General features: G+C 36.5%; 1 protein-coding gene across 2 annotated transcripts in view; it reads left to right on the top strand.

The window, feature by feature from the left end:
• Positions 1-203: 203 nt before the first annotated feature.
• The window catches only part of Hcrtr2 (hypocretin receptor 2), a 101,698-nt gene continuing 85,353 nt past the window's right edge, over positions 204-16,548 (top strand). For both annotated transcript variants that reach the window (XM_046426708.2, XM_046426709.2), the window contains exon 1: positions 204-692. In XM_046426708.2, coding sequence (XP_046282664.1) covers positions 470-692 — 223 coding nt within the window. In that variant the 5' untranslated portion in view covers positions 204-469. The remainder of the gene's footprint in view (positions 693-16,548) is intronic.

Below are 16,548 nucleotides of genomic sequence, written 5' to 3' on the forward strand. Positions count from 1 at the left end.
GAGAGAGAGAGAGATAAAAGGGTAGAAAACAAGGACATTTAACCCACAGAGAAGCAGGTTAAAATTTCATTACTTTTTTTTTTTTTTTTTTTTTCCTATTTCAGCTCAAAGCAGGAGGAGGCTGGAGGCTGCGGACTCAGTGCTGGAATGAGGAGTAATTGAGCTTGTGCTGAGCTGGAGGTAGCTTTCTCCTCCCGGTGTCATTGCTGCAGCCTCCACTCCCAGGTCCCTAGTTCTTCAGCTGCCTCTCTTCCTGGTGTAAAATCGCCTACAAAGACAGCAAAGCCGCCGCAGAAGTTGCCCGGCGTAAGACTACGGAGGTATTGGCTCAGTAACTTTTCACGTCATTTTCTGCTCTGGATCCCCTTCTCGCCTCTCCACGCAGCTTTTCCCACCGCAAATCACCAGTGCTCATGGGGCAGGCGAAGAGGAGCTTGCAGCACTAAGCTGAACCGGACTCGAGCCCGTGATGTCCGGCACCAAATTGGAGGACTCCCTCCCTCGTCGCAACTGGTCATCTGCTTCGGAACTGAATGAAACTCAAGAGCCGTTTTTAAATCCCACCGACTATGACGACGAGGAATTCCTGCGGTACCTGTGGAGGGAATACCTACACCCGAAAGAATATGAGTGGGTCCTGATCGCCGGGTACATCATCGTGTTTGTGGTGGCTCTCATTGGGAACGTCCTGGGTGAGTCTCCTCCCAGGCAGACCTCCAAAGGGCTGTCACCTCCCCCCCTGCCCCAGGCTGCAAAAGACACTGAAGACCCCTCCCTTCCCTTGGGATGCAAACAAAGAGGTTGCTGCTCTCCGTGAGGTTTTTGATACAAAGAAAAAAATTTTAAAAGTTTTCTGATTTTACTAATCAGGACTAAGGGTGATTATTTCTCTTTCTGCAAGGGGAGAAAAGAAACCGTGGATTGTTTTTGTTTTTATTTTTGTTTTCTTCTGAGCACCTAGGTTACAAATACAGGGAGAGGGACAGTGACAGGCATCTCCAGGTGGATTTTGTGGAGTGTAAGGGAATCAGTCATGCTTTTGTGTAACCTGGCTAGGTGTTTTAGGAGCTTTGGGGGCAGACAGAGCTTGCAGAATGCAATGCTTGCGACCCTAGGGAGTAAGCTCTCTTTGGCTGTTGAAGTCACAAAGCATATAGTGAGCTAGGTAGCATGCCCTCTGGCAAGGAGGCTTAGGCTCCGATCAAGAAATGGTAATGAAAGGGCAGAGAGCAGAGACAGAAGCAAAGCAGGGAAGCACACTCATTCTCCAAAACTGAATTAAACAGGAATCATGCAGGGAGCAAGGAGGAGCATCCAAGAAAAGTACCACGGAGACCTTAATCGTTCACCCATCCATTCACTCATTCATTCATTCATCCATTCAACCAATATGTTTTTTCTTTCCTCTCCAGAGGGCGCTTGTTGCCATGTTCATGAAAATATTTGTACGAACTGATTTTTTTTTTTCAAAGATGATGGTAAACTTAATACTAGACTCCCCCTACTTGTCCCTAGGTAGGTTTGTATGCAAACACAAATTTTCTTGTTCCCCCCATCACCCTCCCCACTATAATTTATGAGGGATGTGGAGGGGGGTTAGGTGACCTTATGAGGCTGTGGTTATGCAGTTTGCTAGGGCAAGAGGGGAATCTACTTCAAGAAAAGGAGCTTTGAAAGGAAAGAGCGATTTAAAATAAATTGTGAATGGAAGGAGCATGCACCTTAATGAATGGAGGTGGGAGGCTAGGAGGCATTTCAAATGCAGAGGGCAGTGTGGAGGAAGTCTGGGCTGAAAAATCACAGGAGGAGGTGGGGGAGGCTAGGACAAAATACTCCTGATTTTCAGTTATAAAAAGGGGAGAAGGTGAGTGAGATGAAATGGGATGGGAGGCTTGGAAGTTGAAAGCAAAAGATCTGTGGCTGCAGCAGAGGAAGATAAGGAACTTATCAGGCTTTGAGCACTCACCTGATTTTTACCTTTTCTCCCAAGTGTGTTAGTATGGGTAGGAAGCATCCAAAATACTCTCTCACCAATTCAGCAGGCAGAGTAGCTGACAGTTTGAGACTGAGAAGGATTCTCTGGAGAGTTAGTAGGATATTATTTGATGAGATAAGAACACTCTGAGAACTTTAGTTTGCTCTTTCTATATAATTTTTGGACAGTTTTGCTTTTGTTGATTTTTGTTAAAGGTAAAATAAAGGGGATCATCTTGGGATTCAGACAAAGTGGATAAAAGTATAAATATGCAGAGTTAAGGATCTTTTATAAGGATTTCTTTAATAAAAATGCCTTTATTGCTTTTCTTCTTGTGATCCATCATTAGATTAAAACTATTAATACACATGGCTACCAGCATAGCAACATTTTACTGCATTATGCCAACACTTACTGAAAGGTGGGTAATCAAAAATGAACATATATTGAGTACCTACTGTGTGCCAGAGCCATTCACTTGTGCTGTCACTTAAAATGCAAAATAGCCCACATTAGAGGGAAAACCAAGACTTAGAGGTATTAAGTGACTTATTAAAGGTCATGATTGAGATTCAGTTCCATTTCTTCTGACCTCAGACTCAGAATTCTCCATTGTTATTCCATGCTAGATCTAGAAAGCATATAGAGAATGGAATCTGAATTCCTGATTGTCTGCAAGCTGATTGGATGGGTTTCTTCTCGACTTCATCTATGTCCTCAGCCAATAAAGTACCACAAGAGGTTAATGGCACTGTCATTCCTTCCACCAAAAACCTGTCTAGGAGGAATGTGATTTCTGTGCAGTACAAAATGACATTTTTTTCCCTGCAGGAATAACTACAAACCATAACCATTTCCCTTACTTATTTTTATTTCAGGCTTAATCTTTGTGATAAAATGAACTCTGCTTTGATGCTATTTCATTTTTTTTTTCATTGCACATACTTTGTATTCCATGGTCTTCATATCCTAATTGCATAGTTTAGGGATATATGTTTACTAGCCTGAGGAATTTTAATTTCTAAAAGGAAACACATCTACAGTAAAAGCTACCTGTTTCATAACATCAAGGAAAAGAGCACTGTCCACAGCCCCAAGTGGTGAAAGAGCCAATTTCATTCAGCTTAAAAAGAAATATTTACTCAAAGCACTTTGCTCTGAAAATACTGACAGCTATTTTCCTCAGGATTGAGTAACGCTGAAACCCTCTGCAGATGAACTGAAACTCATTCCTTACTGCCATATCCCTGAAAGTTGATGAGGTTCAGGTTTGACATTTACACAAATGAGCAGTGCCATTACTCATAGTCAACTTCTTGCTCTTTGATGTCACTGTCAAATATACAAAATGGATTAGATTTAGAAATGCCTTTTTGCCCCTCTGACATAACTAATTTTACAGAGAATACCAGAACAAGAAGTCACATTATTCATTCAAGATAAAGAGACAATGGGAGGTATGAAGGTGAAATAACAGTGTAGGCAGCAGATGTAAACAGTGACCCATTGGGTCCACTCACTATTTGAGCTTTCATGTAACTGCTTGGAAAATATCAATCTTGTTGAACTTACACATATAATGCCACCAGTTAGAAGTCATTTCTCCCACTGTGTCCTTTGGTGAAATGACGTAACAAGATACTCTGTGCAGAATAATGAAGTCTTGGTCACCACCCTCCCCCCCACCACACACACACACACACACACACACACACACATACACACAGAGTCTCTCTCTATCCTTATGTCTACTCTTCATTATCAGATGCTAATTCCAGAGATAGAAAGCTGTTTCTGGGAAAAATGACCAAGTCATTCACATGAAGAAACAAATTACTGTAAATAGAATGGCATGAAAATTTGTATTTAGGAAAAAGCCATATGTGTGTCTAATTGCAGATTTTTAGGAAGGAGCATAGGTAAAAGCTCTTTGGGGAAGGAGTATTTTTCTGTTATCTGCAAACTGATGACACATAACCTATTCATAAATTTATCTGGTATGATGATCAAGTACATATACCCAATTATTTAATCAATATATTCTGGGCATTGTTATTTATTTATTTATTTATTTATTTTTGTTTTGTTTTGATTTTTTGAGGCAGGGACTTGCTGAGCTGCTTAGGTCCTTGTTAAGTTGCTGAAATTGGCTTCAAATTGCTATCCTCCTGCCTTAGCCTCTCAAGCTGCTGGGATTATAGGTATGAGCCACTGTGCCCAGTTCAATGTTTGGTTTTTAAAATTAATGTGTATGTGAGTGAGGACTCCTGGGGAAACTTGAAGAAATATATTTGATATAAATTTTACCTCTAATTCCTTGAATGGAAATGAGGGGGATAGGGAGAGAGAAAGAGAGAAGAAAGGTTTCTAGTCATTTCAAACATTAAACACCTAGAGAAAATAATCAATATACTGCCTCTCTTTTGTATTCAGATATCCTAACATCCACGTGGCATGCTTCTATATTAGTTATTACTGTCTCCCATATGAAAAATGATAAAAAAATTCAAGAAATATAGACATCAGTCCAGTGATGTGTTTCTTGTTTCTTGTGTGACCATTAGCAAGTTTTAAATTGTTCAGGTCTATTTTTTTCTAATTAAAAATTAAAATTGATAATGCTTGCCTTATAGAAATTATATCAGAATATAATGTATAGATATCCTCTGTGGATGTATATAGAGGAATACACACTCACATACACACGCGCGCGCACACACACACACACACACTTTCTTTGAAATATAGTAAACACTATTGATTTATGTCAATCTTTATCCCTTTTTTCCCACTACTGTAATCTCTCCTCAGTGTGGATTGTAGCCATCTTCTGCCTTTATGGCCAATCTGAATCTCTGTAGCTCTTTATGGCCTCTGCCCTCACCTTTTTCTCAATAATGTAAGTAAGCTGGAGTTGGCGCACTACTCTTCTTTTCCTTCCTAGCTCCATCCATCCACCCTCCTCTTACTGACTGCTCAATATTCCCTTCTCTCTCTCTCTGAAGGTCATTCCTAATGACTGGATTATTTTTCTTTTTCTCTCAGTTTAAGTTGCCAGCACTGGGTATCTTTCACTTAAAGTTCATTTGTTGCTGTTGTTTCTATCATTTTATCTATCACTACCAATGTTTTAAATAACATATATACAATATGTTGATTTAATTCAGTTTAAGTACATTGTAAATTAAAGAATTTATCAGGTAAAAGTTAGGATAATTTGTATATGTGGGGGGTGGGAATCTGTAATAGTGCTGTTTTCTACAGAATTTCTACAGAGTCAGGTTTATGCCCTGAAAGGGGAAGTAGCAGAGGTGACCACTGTCACTCCTAAGCCTAGGAGACAGTGCTCTTCTGCTTCTCTTCCTATCCAGTTCAGCAGCATGGATGTCTGTAAACCCATCCTTTCCTACACAAAAAGAAGAGGAGGATTAGGTACACTACTCAAGTTTGCCAAGAATCAGTAGAAATCAGGAATCATGAAGGTAAATGGTGATATAAGCCATTACATTCTAAACCTGTTGTGTGTTTTTAGTAATAGATTTTCAAAAAATGCTTATCTAAATAAGAGTTGAACCAACCCATACATCTGCGTTTTTGCTAAAACCATAGCCATTTAGTTTTAATTGGTAAAAATACATTATGTCTGACTTGAATAGAATCTCAATGATAACTTTTCAAATGGCTACTTCATAGATAACAGGACATTTATCATGAGCAGATAATAATGAGAGTAACATGGTACTGATAATTTGAATGTAACAGATTCATTGCATATTTGAAAGTGAAATAATGGAAGAAAAAGCATTGTTAAAAGAGGAAAAATATGAAAATCAAATTCAAGTGTAATTCTTTAGTTTTTAAAATTTTGTTCTCATTTTAGTAGGGCGCACATACTACAATGCATCATGTATCTGTATGAGTTTTCATTATTTTGTATTTTAATTATATTTGAAAAATCTCATGTGCTGTGGCTATGTTATTATTCCAAAGTTTCTGAATTCTCATCGAACTCCTCAAATTTTAGAAATATCCATTGTTGATATTAGTTCACTAGTGAAAGAAGATCCCTCCACCTTCCTTCCTGTGGAATCTTGATGTTTCCCACAGGGAGGGATGCTCTCTTTGTTGATTAATGGCTCACTGGCATCATTCAGGCAGTGACAAGTGAGAGGTAAAACTGAGGGTGTTCAAATCCACTTCTTCTTCTCACTGCAAAAGAAAATAAAGAACTCAATAGAGTTCCATATGTCAAGTCCTATATGCCAGACTTCACTTATATGTGTTTAGTTGGTGTTTCACAGCAAACTTACTGTGAGATTACTAACTTTGTCTTATAAGTGAAAAAAATGAAATGCAAAGAATAATTTTAACATATTCCCAAGATCAGTCAGATAGTAAGTAGCAGCACTAAGATTCAAACACCCATTTATCAGATTCCATGTTCCATGCTTGCTTTATTACTTCATTCTTCCTCTTTCTCCAGCTTCTAACCCTAACTGGAGGCACACAGGAGAAAGGATGGAGAAAGTAATGCTCTGATGTGCCCTCTAGACGATTTACAGTTTTTCTGGCATGTTGCCCTGCTGTTTTTCTGGTAGACTACAGTTCAGCTCTGAGGATGAGCTCATTTGATAAGCTAATCAAGGTCATTCTAGGGTTATTGTACAAGAGAAAAATCTAAGGTAAAATAGGTGCTGCCAAAAATGCTTTTGCTTTTCTGGGGGTGGGGGTGACTCACTGGAAAAAAAGAAAGACAGCTGTGGCCAGGAATTATTTTGTTATCAAAAGTGCTTTTGTTAGACATAAATGAAGACAAAGACCTAAGCACTTACAACCTCACATAATCTATAGATCTTTTTTTCTTGTGTTTAAAAAAATTATTAAATTGTCTTTAAAAGTATTTGCTTAAATAAATCATAAGTTTATATTCCTTTTGTTAAATAGGTCAATCTTTATATCACATAATAGTGTTCCTAGACCAGAATGTTTTTTACATATGTACAAAGAGGTGTCACGTATTACACCATACATGAAATAAACTTAAGACACTGACTGTAGAAAATCTGAGATGCAATGGAATGAAATGCCTGATGTGTATGGACAGTCCATCAAATAGCTGACTATGATGACTATATTTGTTCACTTTGTCTTTGTTCTCAAGGACAGGTGATTTTTTTTTTAACCAAATAGATGTGTAGGATAGGTATTAAAATTACACTAAATCATTTGCCAGTGGAATTGTTTTCTCATAAAACTCCCAAAATGCTTAAAATAAGTGACTACTTTATTTCTAAAATGTATTCCTAATATATATTAGAAATTATTATCACTGTGTTTTTACTAGTAATTTACTTTCAACATTGGAAACATAGAAACGATGCTTAATATTTCTATAGTATTTTAACCTTCAGGTGATATTGTTGCGGGTTTTATTTTGGGGGGGTCTCAATTGTTCCTCACAATGACCTTATGAGGTGGACATTTATATATATATATATATATATATATATATATATATATATATATATATATATATAATTTTTAGTTGTAGTTGGACACAATAATTTTATTTTATTTATTCATTATTATGTGGTGCTGATGGAACCCAGGGTCTCTCATATGTGCTAGGCGAGTGCTCTACTACTGAGCCACAACCTCAGGCAATGAAGCTGACGTTCTATGAAAACTCAAGTAGTTGAAGTGATTTAAAGTCACAATGAATGAAAAGCATGAGTACACAGAAATGTCAGGTGTTTAGTGTGGGAAATCTTGCTGATTTTCTTGTATTTCAAGAGCACAGGAAAAAGGGGATATAATGACCTTTGTCTGGCCTTCAGTTAGTTCATCTTTGCTACTTAATTTTATTAGTATTCAGGGAATGATTCACATTAATCAAAGTCACTAACTTGTCAAAATAAAACAAACTAATGATTCTAATAATTAAATTTATGGTAAGAAGTAACTTATAATCCCAGGTTTCTCAATGTCCTTTTAGCCATCAGTCTTTTTCTGTACAGAAGCTGCATATCTCCCAGATTCAATTGCAGTTAGGTTGATATGACATGATTGGATTTGACCAAATGATTATCAGCATGACTGACACATGTGTCACATGTCATATGTGTCACTGATATATGAAGACTATTGGTCTGAAGAGCTAGGCTGTTCTATTGTAGCATTAACCCTGAATTGTCATCAGGTTAATACCACAGAGGTTTATTGCTTGCTCATTTAACATTTAGTGTGAGCTGGAGTCTGTTTCACCTAATGATGTATGTGGACCATTCTGCATGTTTTATGTACCCCTTCACCACATGAACTCTGGTAACCAGCTTCCAAGAAAACTTTTAGTGATACCCCTTGCAGGCTTTCTGATATTCATACCATTGTTTGTTGCCTTTCTATATTATTTCAGAATTGGTCTGGGTGACAACAGCATACAGAAAATGTAAGAGGATTTCTTTTCCAAGAATACATTATAAAAGATCATAACATCTGGCTTTAGTGTCCACTCTTTGTCTTGCTCTTAAATGTATTCCTCTAGACAAGGTATTGAACTCTTCAGCCAAAGTCATAGAGGAAATGCAGTCTGTTAACAACTTCATGTGTGAGTTTACAAGCAAATTCCACAGTTCAGGTTGAGTCTTGAGATGACTACAAGAGCGCCCCCCAACCTCACTAATCCCTAGATTGAGAGCAACTTAATGGCAGACTGTGAGTCAAAGCATCCAGCTAAGCTTCTCGTAGTTTCTTGACCATTCTCTCAGTGCATTTTTTGTTGTTTTAAGCTGTTAAATTTTGGAATAAGTTGATGTACAGATTCTAAAGTTGTCATTGCAGAGGAGTGAACTGGAATACATATTGGCTCTTAACTAATTTTTTCCAAAATATAATGTGTCAGTAATGCTCATAAAAAAAAAAAAAAACCAAAAAACAACAGATGTCAGTCATGCTCATTTCATTTGGCCAAACCCAATCATATTATATCAACCTAACAGGAAGGGAAGCTGGGAGACGTGCAATCTCTATCACAGAAATCAAAAGAGTTAAAAGTATTCTTAATTTTCATAAACTCAGAACAAGGAATCAAGGAATTCCATACCTTATGGTATACCACTAAGATAAACTGATGGATACTTCATTCACATTTTGGATCTCTGAAAATAGAAATAACTGATAACATTGAGGGATTTTGTCCTTTTAGCCATCAGTCTTTTTCTGTACAGAAGCTGCATATCTCTTAGATTCCCTTGCAGTAAGGTTGATATGACATGATTGGATTTGGCCAGATGATTATCAGCATGACTGACACATAGGTCACATGACATACATGTCACTGACACATGAAGACCATTGGTCTGAAGAGCCAGGCTGCGCCATAGTAGCATTAACTCTGAATTGTCATCAGCCAATTGTGCCAATTACTGTGCTGATCTGAGAATGCTAGCTAATAGAATCCAACGGACCCGCTGTCCAGTTGAAGAGATAATCATGTAAACAGATAATCTCAATAGAATGTGTCCTTTGCTGTGATAGAGGGGGCACAAAATGTAGTGGAAGCATATAAGGACACTTAGCTCCATCTGGGGGATTAGAGAAAATACAGGAAGAAATGACACCTAAACTGAGTTTTAATGGATGCATTCAAGTTCCCCAAGTGAAGAAAATTGGGTAAGGATGTTCTAAGCAGAGGAAACAACATGAGCAAAATCAAAAAGGCATGAAATTGCAGGAACTATAAAGAGAATATTAAACAATTGGGTAACTCCAGTGTGAGTAGAGAAGAGGAAAGTCTGGAGATAAGTTTGGACCATGAATAGTCTTGTGTACCATGCTCAAAATAGAGACTTGGACACTGGCTTAAGAGGAAGCCATTAAAGGATTTTAAAGAAAGTGACTTCATTAGTTTGCATTTCCCATGAGAGCATTCTGAAGAAGATGTAGAGAATAAATCCAAATAAAGAAAGACAAGTGAAAGTTTTCATACTGAGATTTGTGTCTTATTTTGGCTCCTCTAATTAATCAAGAGAGCTTTAATGACAAAGAAAAGAAAAAAAAAAAAAACACCTGACTGACAGTAGTGTTCATAATATAAATTCCCTAGATAATTATTTCTGGGAGGCCTTCTACATGATTCATAAGGAATAAAGAAAGGAGATAGAAAATGGGAAAAGAATAAGAAATACAGAAGGAAAGAAAAAATGTAATTTTGAAAAGTAATTTATAAGTAATTTATCTATGAAATAATTATCTATAATTTATTTTTGAATATATGCTTATGAATCTTACATGGCATAGCTTTATTAATACTTTTCAATATTTTATATAGGTTCTCACTAACACATTTTGTAATAACTTAACACTTTGGGTTGTTGTGTGTTACTATACTCTTAGCAATTCCTTATTTTGGCCTTTAATTCAAGTTTGGGCCTCACACTGAAAGATAAAAGATTAAAATATTGAAATCCAATCAATATTTTTTCACACTTTTTATCAATTAAATTTCAGGGTTTTTTTCTTCATTACCTACAACTTTCTAGGGGCTGTGGATATGGTTACTTGTAGAATGCTTGCTAAGTTTGGGCAACTCCCTGGTTTTGATTCCCAGGACCACAAGGAAAATTTTCATTTGAAAATTGATTTTAATTGATATTTATACCATTTAAATTATAATTAAAGATGTTTAATTGATCCCAATCAATTGTTAAGGAATTTCAGTGAATTCCTTAAGAATTGGCATGAGAACATGCTTCAAAAGTTTTAAAAATAGTTTAAAAACTTTCATTTGTTATTCCTCATTCACAATGAGAAGACAACAGTGATTAAAAGCTGTAGTATCCTTTTCTAGATTCTCAATGGTCTTTTAACCCTATTTAGTGACTCTAAAATGAAATTTATAAAGCACATGGTTTGTAACCTTGTGAGGACTTGAGCTTACTACACTACTACAAATGGGGTCAGTAAAAACACTGGCAATAATAGTTTATTTCATCAATTTGGAAAGAATTTGATGAGTCATCCACTTTGGTGGACAACTAAAATGCTTACAAATACCATTTTGAAGGAAATCCATCTTTCTGGAAAAGGAAAGATTATGCTAATCTTTCTGGAACAGGAGTAAGGATGTAGGGCTAAGTGCTTATGCAAGCATATTATTATTATGCGAGACTGAGTCAGCTTTTCATTATGAAAAAATAGCTAAAAATGTAATATTTTCAATTATAGTATTTTATACAAAAGTTATCAATGGTGGAAAGCCTGGAAGCAAACGTATTTACAAATTTTATAAGCCAATATAGAAAAACATCTTAATGATTAGAATAATTATGTGCATGGGCTTGATTTATACTTTGGACAAAAGAAAGCCTAGAAAGTCATTGTTCTTTGAAGTCATTGGAAAGGATTTTGGTGACTCAGAGATTCCTGAAATATTACTAGATTACTTTACATTGCCTTTATTTTATAAATTTATGTTTTTTCCCCAAGACATAGTAAAATTTGTGACTAGTCACTGACAGGAAACCAAACCATTTTAGAGAAAAGGGGAAATTAAAAATTTAAGAATTTAAAAATGCAAACACAAAAAATATGTTCACACATCTTACACATAAATACAAATTTGGGAGATTTAATAATATGAATAATATGATTAATAGGCTCTAGTATTTTTTCAATGCAGGATTAAGAAGCTATTTTTCAAATATTAAATATGCCAAAAACTGGACTTAAAGCCTTGATCTTCCCAAAATCAAAGGGAACTATCCACTGTGTAAATGAACTATAGACTTTAGGGTAGTAGAAAAGTTAAATACACTGGAGATGAATAAGTCCTTGAATTAATATTCAGAGAAGGAGCATTCCCTGAGTGATTAGTCATTGTAACATCATTTCTTCTCCTCAACAGACTCCATATATTTGTGCTTTAGGGTCTTCTCAGCTGCTACCCACTCTGATGCTCCCATGCTGCCTTCCTTTCATGTGTCACATTTTCACAGAAAGTCTCTCAGACTTCAAAGTCTGCATCGCTACCCCTTCCTGTACAAGAAGAGTTGAAGACACCCCCCCACCTTTTTTTCAATAAAAGGACTTATTACTTTTTAAAATTATATTGTTGTTTTGTTTGTTCTTTTTTTTTTTGCCATCTCACTTAAGTAAAGGGTATGTTCCTTAAAAGTGGTTTCTTTAATTTCCTCGTTTGCAGATATGTCCTTGGGGCCTAGAACAGTGCCAGGAATACAGAACGTTTTAAAACTACCAAATTAATGGCTAGACTTCCACTAGGAGAAATATCTTAGACGTAAATATATTTTTAAAATTAGGTATTGTGGGCTTTAAGATTCTGTATAAATATTTAAAATAAACTTTCTTTTTTTTTTTATTTTATTTTTTTTTTAATTTTTTATTGTTGGCTGTTCAAAACATTACATAGTTCTTGATATATCATATTTCACAATTTGATTCAAGTGGGTTATGAGCTCCCATTTTTACCCCATATACAGATTGCAGAATCACATCAGTTACACATCCATTGATTTACATATTGCCATACTAGTGTCTGTAGTATTCTGCTGCCTTTCCTATCCTCTACTATCCCCCCTCCCCTCCCCTCCCCTCCCCTCCCCTCCCCTCCCCTCTTCTCTCTCTGCTCCCTCTACTGACATTTGTTTGTCCCCCTTATATTATTTTTCCCCTTCCCCTCACTTCCTCTTGTATGTACTTTTGTATAACTCTGAGGGTCTCCTTCCATTTCCATGCATTTTCCCTTCTCTCTCCCTTTCCCTCCCACCTCTCATCCCTGTTTAATGTTAATCTTCTTCTCATGCTCTTCGACCCTACTCTGTTCTTAGTTACTCTCCTTATATCAAAGAAGACATTTGGCATTTGTTTTTTAGGGATTGGCTAGCTTCACTTAGCATAATCTGCTCTAATGCCATCCATTTCCCTGTAAATTCTATGATTTTGTCATTTTTTAATGCAGAGTAATACTCCATTGTGTATAAATGCCACATTTTTTTAATCCATTCATCCATTGAAGGGCATCTAGGTTGGTTCCTCAGTCTAGCTATTGTGAATTGTGCTGCTATGAACATAGATGTAGCAGTGTCCCTGTAGCATGCTCTTTTTAGGTCTTTAGGGAATAGACCGAGAAGGGGAATAGCTGGGTGAAATGGTGGCTCCATTCCCAGCTTTCCAAGAAATCTCCATACTGCTTTCCAAATTGGCTGCACCAATTTGCAGTCCCACCAGCAATGTACAAGTGTACCCTTTTCCCCACATCCTCGCCAGCACTTGTTGTTGTTTGACTTCATAATGGCTGCCAATCTAACTGGAGTGAGATGGTATCTTAGGGTGGTTTTGATTTGCATTTCTCTGACTGCTAGAGATGGTGAGCATTTTTTCATGTACTTGTTGATTGATTGTATGTCCTCCTCTGAGAAGTGTCTGTTCAGGTCCTTGGCCCATTTGTTGATTGGGTTGTTTGTTTTCTTATTGTCTAATTTTTTGAGTTCTTTGTATACTCTGGATATTAGGGCTCTATCTGAAGTGTGAGGAGTAAAGATTTGTTCCCAGGATGTAGGCTCTCTATTTACCTCTCTTATTGTATCTTTTGCTGAGAAAAAACTTTTTAGTTTGAGTAAGTCCCATTTGTTGATTCTAGTTATTAACTTTTGTGCTATGGGTGTCCTATTGAGGAATTTGGAGCCCGACCCCACAGTATGTAGATCGTAGCCAACTTTTTCTTCTATCAGACGGCGTGTCTCTGATTTGATATCAAGCTCCTTGATCCATTTTGAATTAACTTTTGTGCATGGCGAGAGAAAGGGATTCAGTTTCATTTTGTTGCATATGGATTTCCAGTTTTCCCAGCACCATTTGTTGAAGATGCTATCCTTCCTCCATTGCATGCTTTTAGCCCCTTTATCAAGTATAAGGTAGTTGTAGTTTTGTGGATTGGTTTCTGTGTCCTCTATTCTGTACCATTGGTCCACCTGCCTGTTTTGGTACCAGTACCATGCTGTTTTTGTTACTATTGCTCTGTAGTATAGTTTGAAGTCTGGTATCGCTATACCGCCTGATTCACCCTTCCTGCTTAGCATTGTTTTTGCTATTCTGGGTCTTTTGTTTTTCCATATGAATTTCATGATTGCTTTCTCTATTTCTACAAGAAATGCCGTTGGGATTTTGATTGGCATTGCATTAAACCTGTAGAGAACTTTTGGTAATATCGCCATTTTGATGATGTTAGTTCTGCCTATCCATGAACAGGGTATATTTTTCCATCTTCTAAGATCTTCTTCTATTTCTCTCTTTAGGGTTCTGTAGTTTTCATTGTATAAGTCTTTCACCTCTTTTGTTAGGTTGATTCCCAAGTATTTTATTTTTTTTTGAAGATATTGTGAATGGAGTGGTTGTCCTCATTTCCATTTAGAGGATTTGTCACTGATATAGAGGAATGCCTTTGATTTATGCGTGTTGATTTTATATCCTGCCACTTTGCTGAATTCATTTATTAGCTCTAATAGTTTCTTTGTAGACCCTTTTGGGTCTGCTAGGTATAGAATTATGTCATCTGCAAATAGTGATAATTTAAGTTCTTCTTTTCCTATTTTGATGCCTTTAATTTCTTTCGTCTGTCTAATTGCTCTGGCCAGTGTTTCGAGAACTATGTTGAACAGAAGTGGTGAGAGAGGGCATCCCTGTCTTGTTCCAGATTTTAGGGGGAATGCCTTCAATTTTTCTCCATTCAGAATGATGTTAGCCTGAGGCTTAGCATAGATTGCTTTTACAATATTGAGGTATGTTCCTGTTATCCCTAGTTTTTCTAGAGTTTTGAACATAAAGGGATGATGTACTTTGTCAAATGCTTTTTCCGCATCTATCGGGATGATCATATGATTCTTATTTTTAAGTCTATTGATGTGGTGAATAACATTTATTGATTTCCGTATATTGAACCAGCCTTGCATCCCAGGGATGAATCCTACTTGATCATGGTGCACAATTTTTTTGATAAGTTTTTGTATCCGAGTGGCCAGAATTTTATTGAGGATTTTTGCATCTAGGTTCATTAGAGATATTGGTCTGTAGTTTTCTTTCTATGAAGTGTCTTTGTCTGGTTTAGGTATCAGGGTGATGTTGGCCTCGTAGAATGAATTTGGAAGTTCTCCCTCTTTTTCTATTTCCCGAAGTAGCTTGAAAAGTATTGGTATTAGTTCCTCTTTAAAGGTTTTGTAAAACTCTGCTGTATACCCATCTGGTCCTGGGCTTTTCTTAGTTGGTAGTCTTTTGATGGTTTCTTCTATTTCCTCAATTGATATTGGTCTGTTTAGGTTGTCTATATCCTCCTGACTCAATCTGGGCAGATCATATGACTTAAGAAATTTATCTATGCCTTCACTATCTTCTAATTTATTGGAGTATAAGGATTCAAAATAATTTTTGATTATCTTCTGTATTTCTGAAGTGTCTGTTGTGATATTGCCTCTTTCATCCCGTATGTTAGTAATTTGAGTTCTCTCTCTTCTTCTCTTCGCTAGCATGGCTAAGGGTCTGTCGATTTTGTTTATTTTTTCAAAGAACCAACTTTTAGTTTTGTCAATTTTTTCAATTGTTTCTTTTGTTTCGATTTCATTAATTTCAGCTCTGATTTTAATTATTTCTTGCCTTCTACTTCTTTTGCTGTTGTTTTGCTCTTCTTTTTCTAGGATTTTGAGATGAAGTATGAGATCATTTATTTCTTGGTTTTTTCTTTTTTTAAGGAATGAACTCCAAGCAATGAATTTTCCTCTTAGAACTGCTTTCAATGTGTCCCATAGATTCCGATATGTTGTGTCTGTGTTTTCATTAATCTCTAAGAATTTTTTAATTTCTTCCTTGATGTCTTCTATAACCCATTGATCATTCAGTAACCTATTGTTCATTCTCCAAGTGATGTATTCTTTTCCCTTCCTTCTTTTATTGTTGATTTTCAGTTCCATTCCATTATGATCAGATAGGATGCATGGTATTATCTCTACTCCTTTATATTGTCTAAGAGTTGCCCTGTGACATAATATATGATCTATTTTTGAGAAGGATCCATGTGCTGCTGAGAAAAAAGTGTAACTGCTTGATGTTGGGTGGTATACTCTATATATGTCAATTAAGTCTAGGTTATTAATTGTGTTATTGAGTTCTATAGTTTCCTTATTCAACTTTTGTTTGGAAGATCTGTCCAGTGGTGATAGAGGTGTGTTGAAGTCTCCCATGATTATTGTATGGTGGTCTATTAGACTCTTGAACTTGAGAAGAGTTTGTTTGATGAACATAGCTGCACCATTGTTTGGGGCATATATATTTATGATTGTTATGTCTTGTTGGTGTATGGTTCCCTTGAGCAGTATGTAGTATCCCTCTTTATCCCTTTTGATTAACTTTGGCTTGAAATCTATTTTATTTGATATGAGTATGGATACTCCTGCTTGTTTCCGAAGTCCATATGAGTGATATGATTTTTCCCAACCTTTCACCTTCAGCCTATGTATGTCTTTTCCTATCAAATGCGTCTCCTGTAGGCAGCATATTATTGGGTC

Source organism: Marmota monax, unplaced genomic scaffold, assembly GCF_021218885.2.
Source record: "Marmota monax isolate L192 unplaced genomic scaffold, Marmota_monax_Labrador192_F-V1.1 WCK01_AAM20220418_F8-fsc00247, whole genome shotgun sequence".
Taxonomy (NCBI): domain Eukaryota; kingdom Metazoa; phylum Chordata; class Mammalia; order Rodentia; family Sciuridae; genus Marmota; species Marmota monax.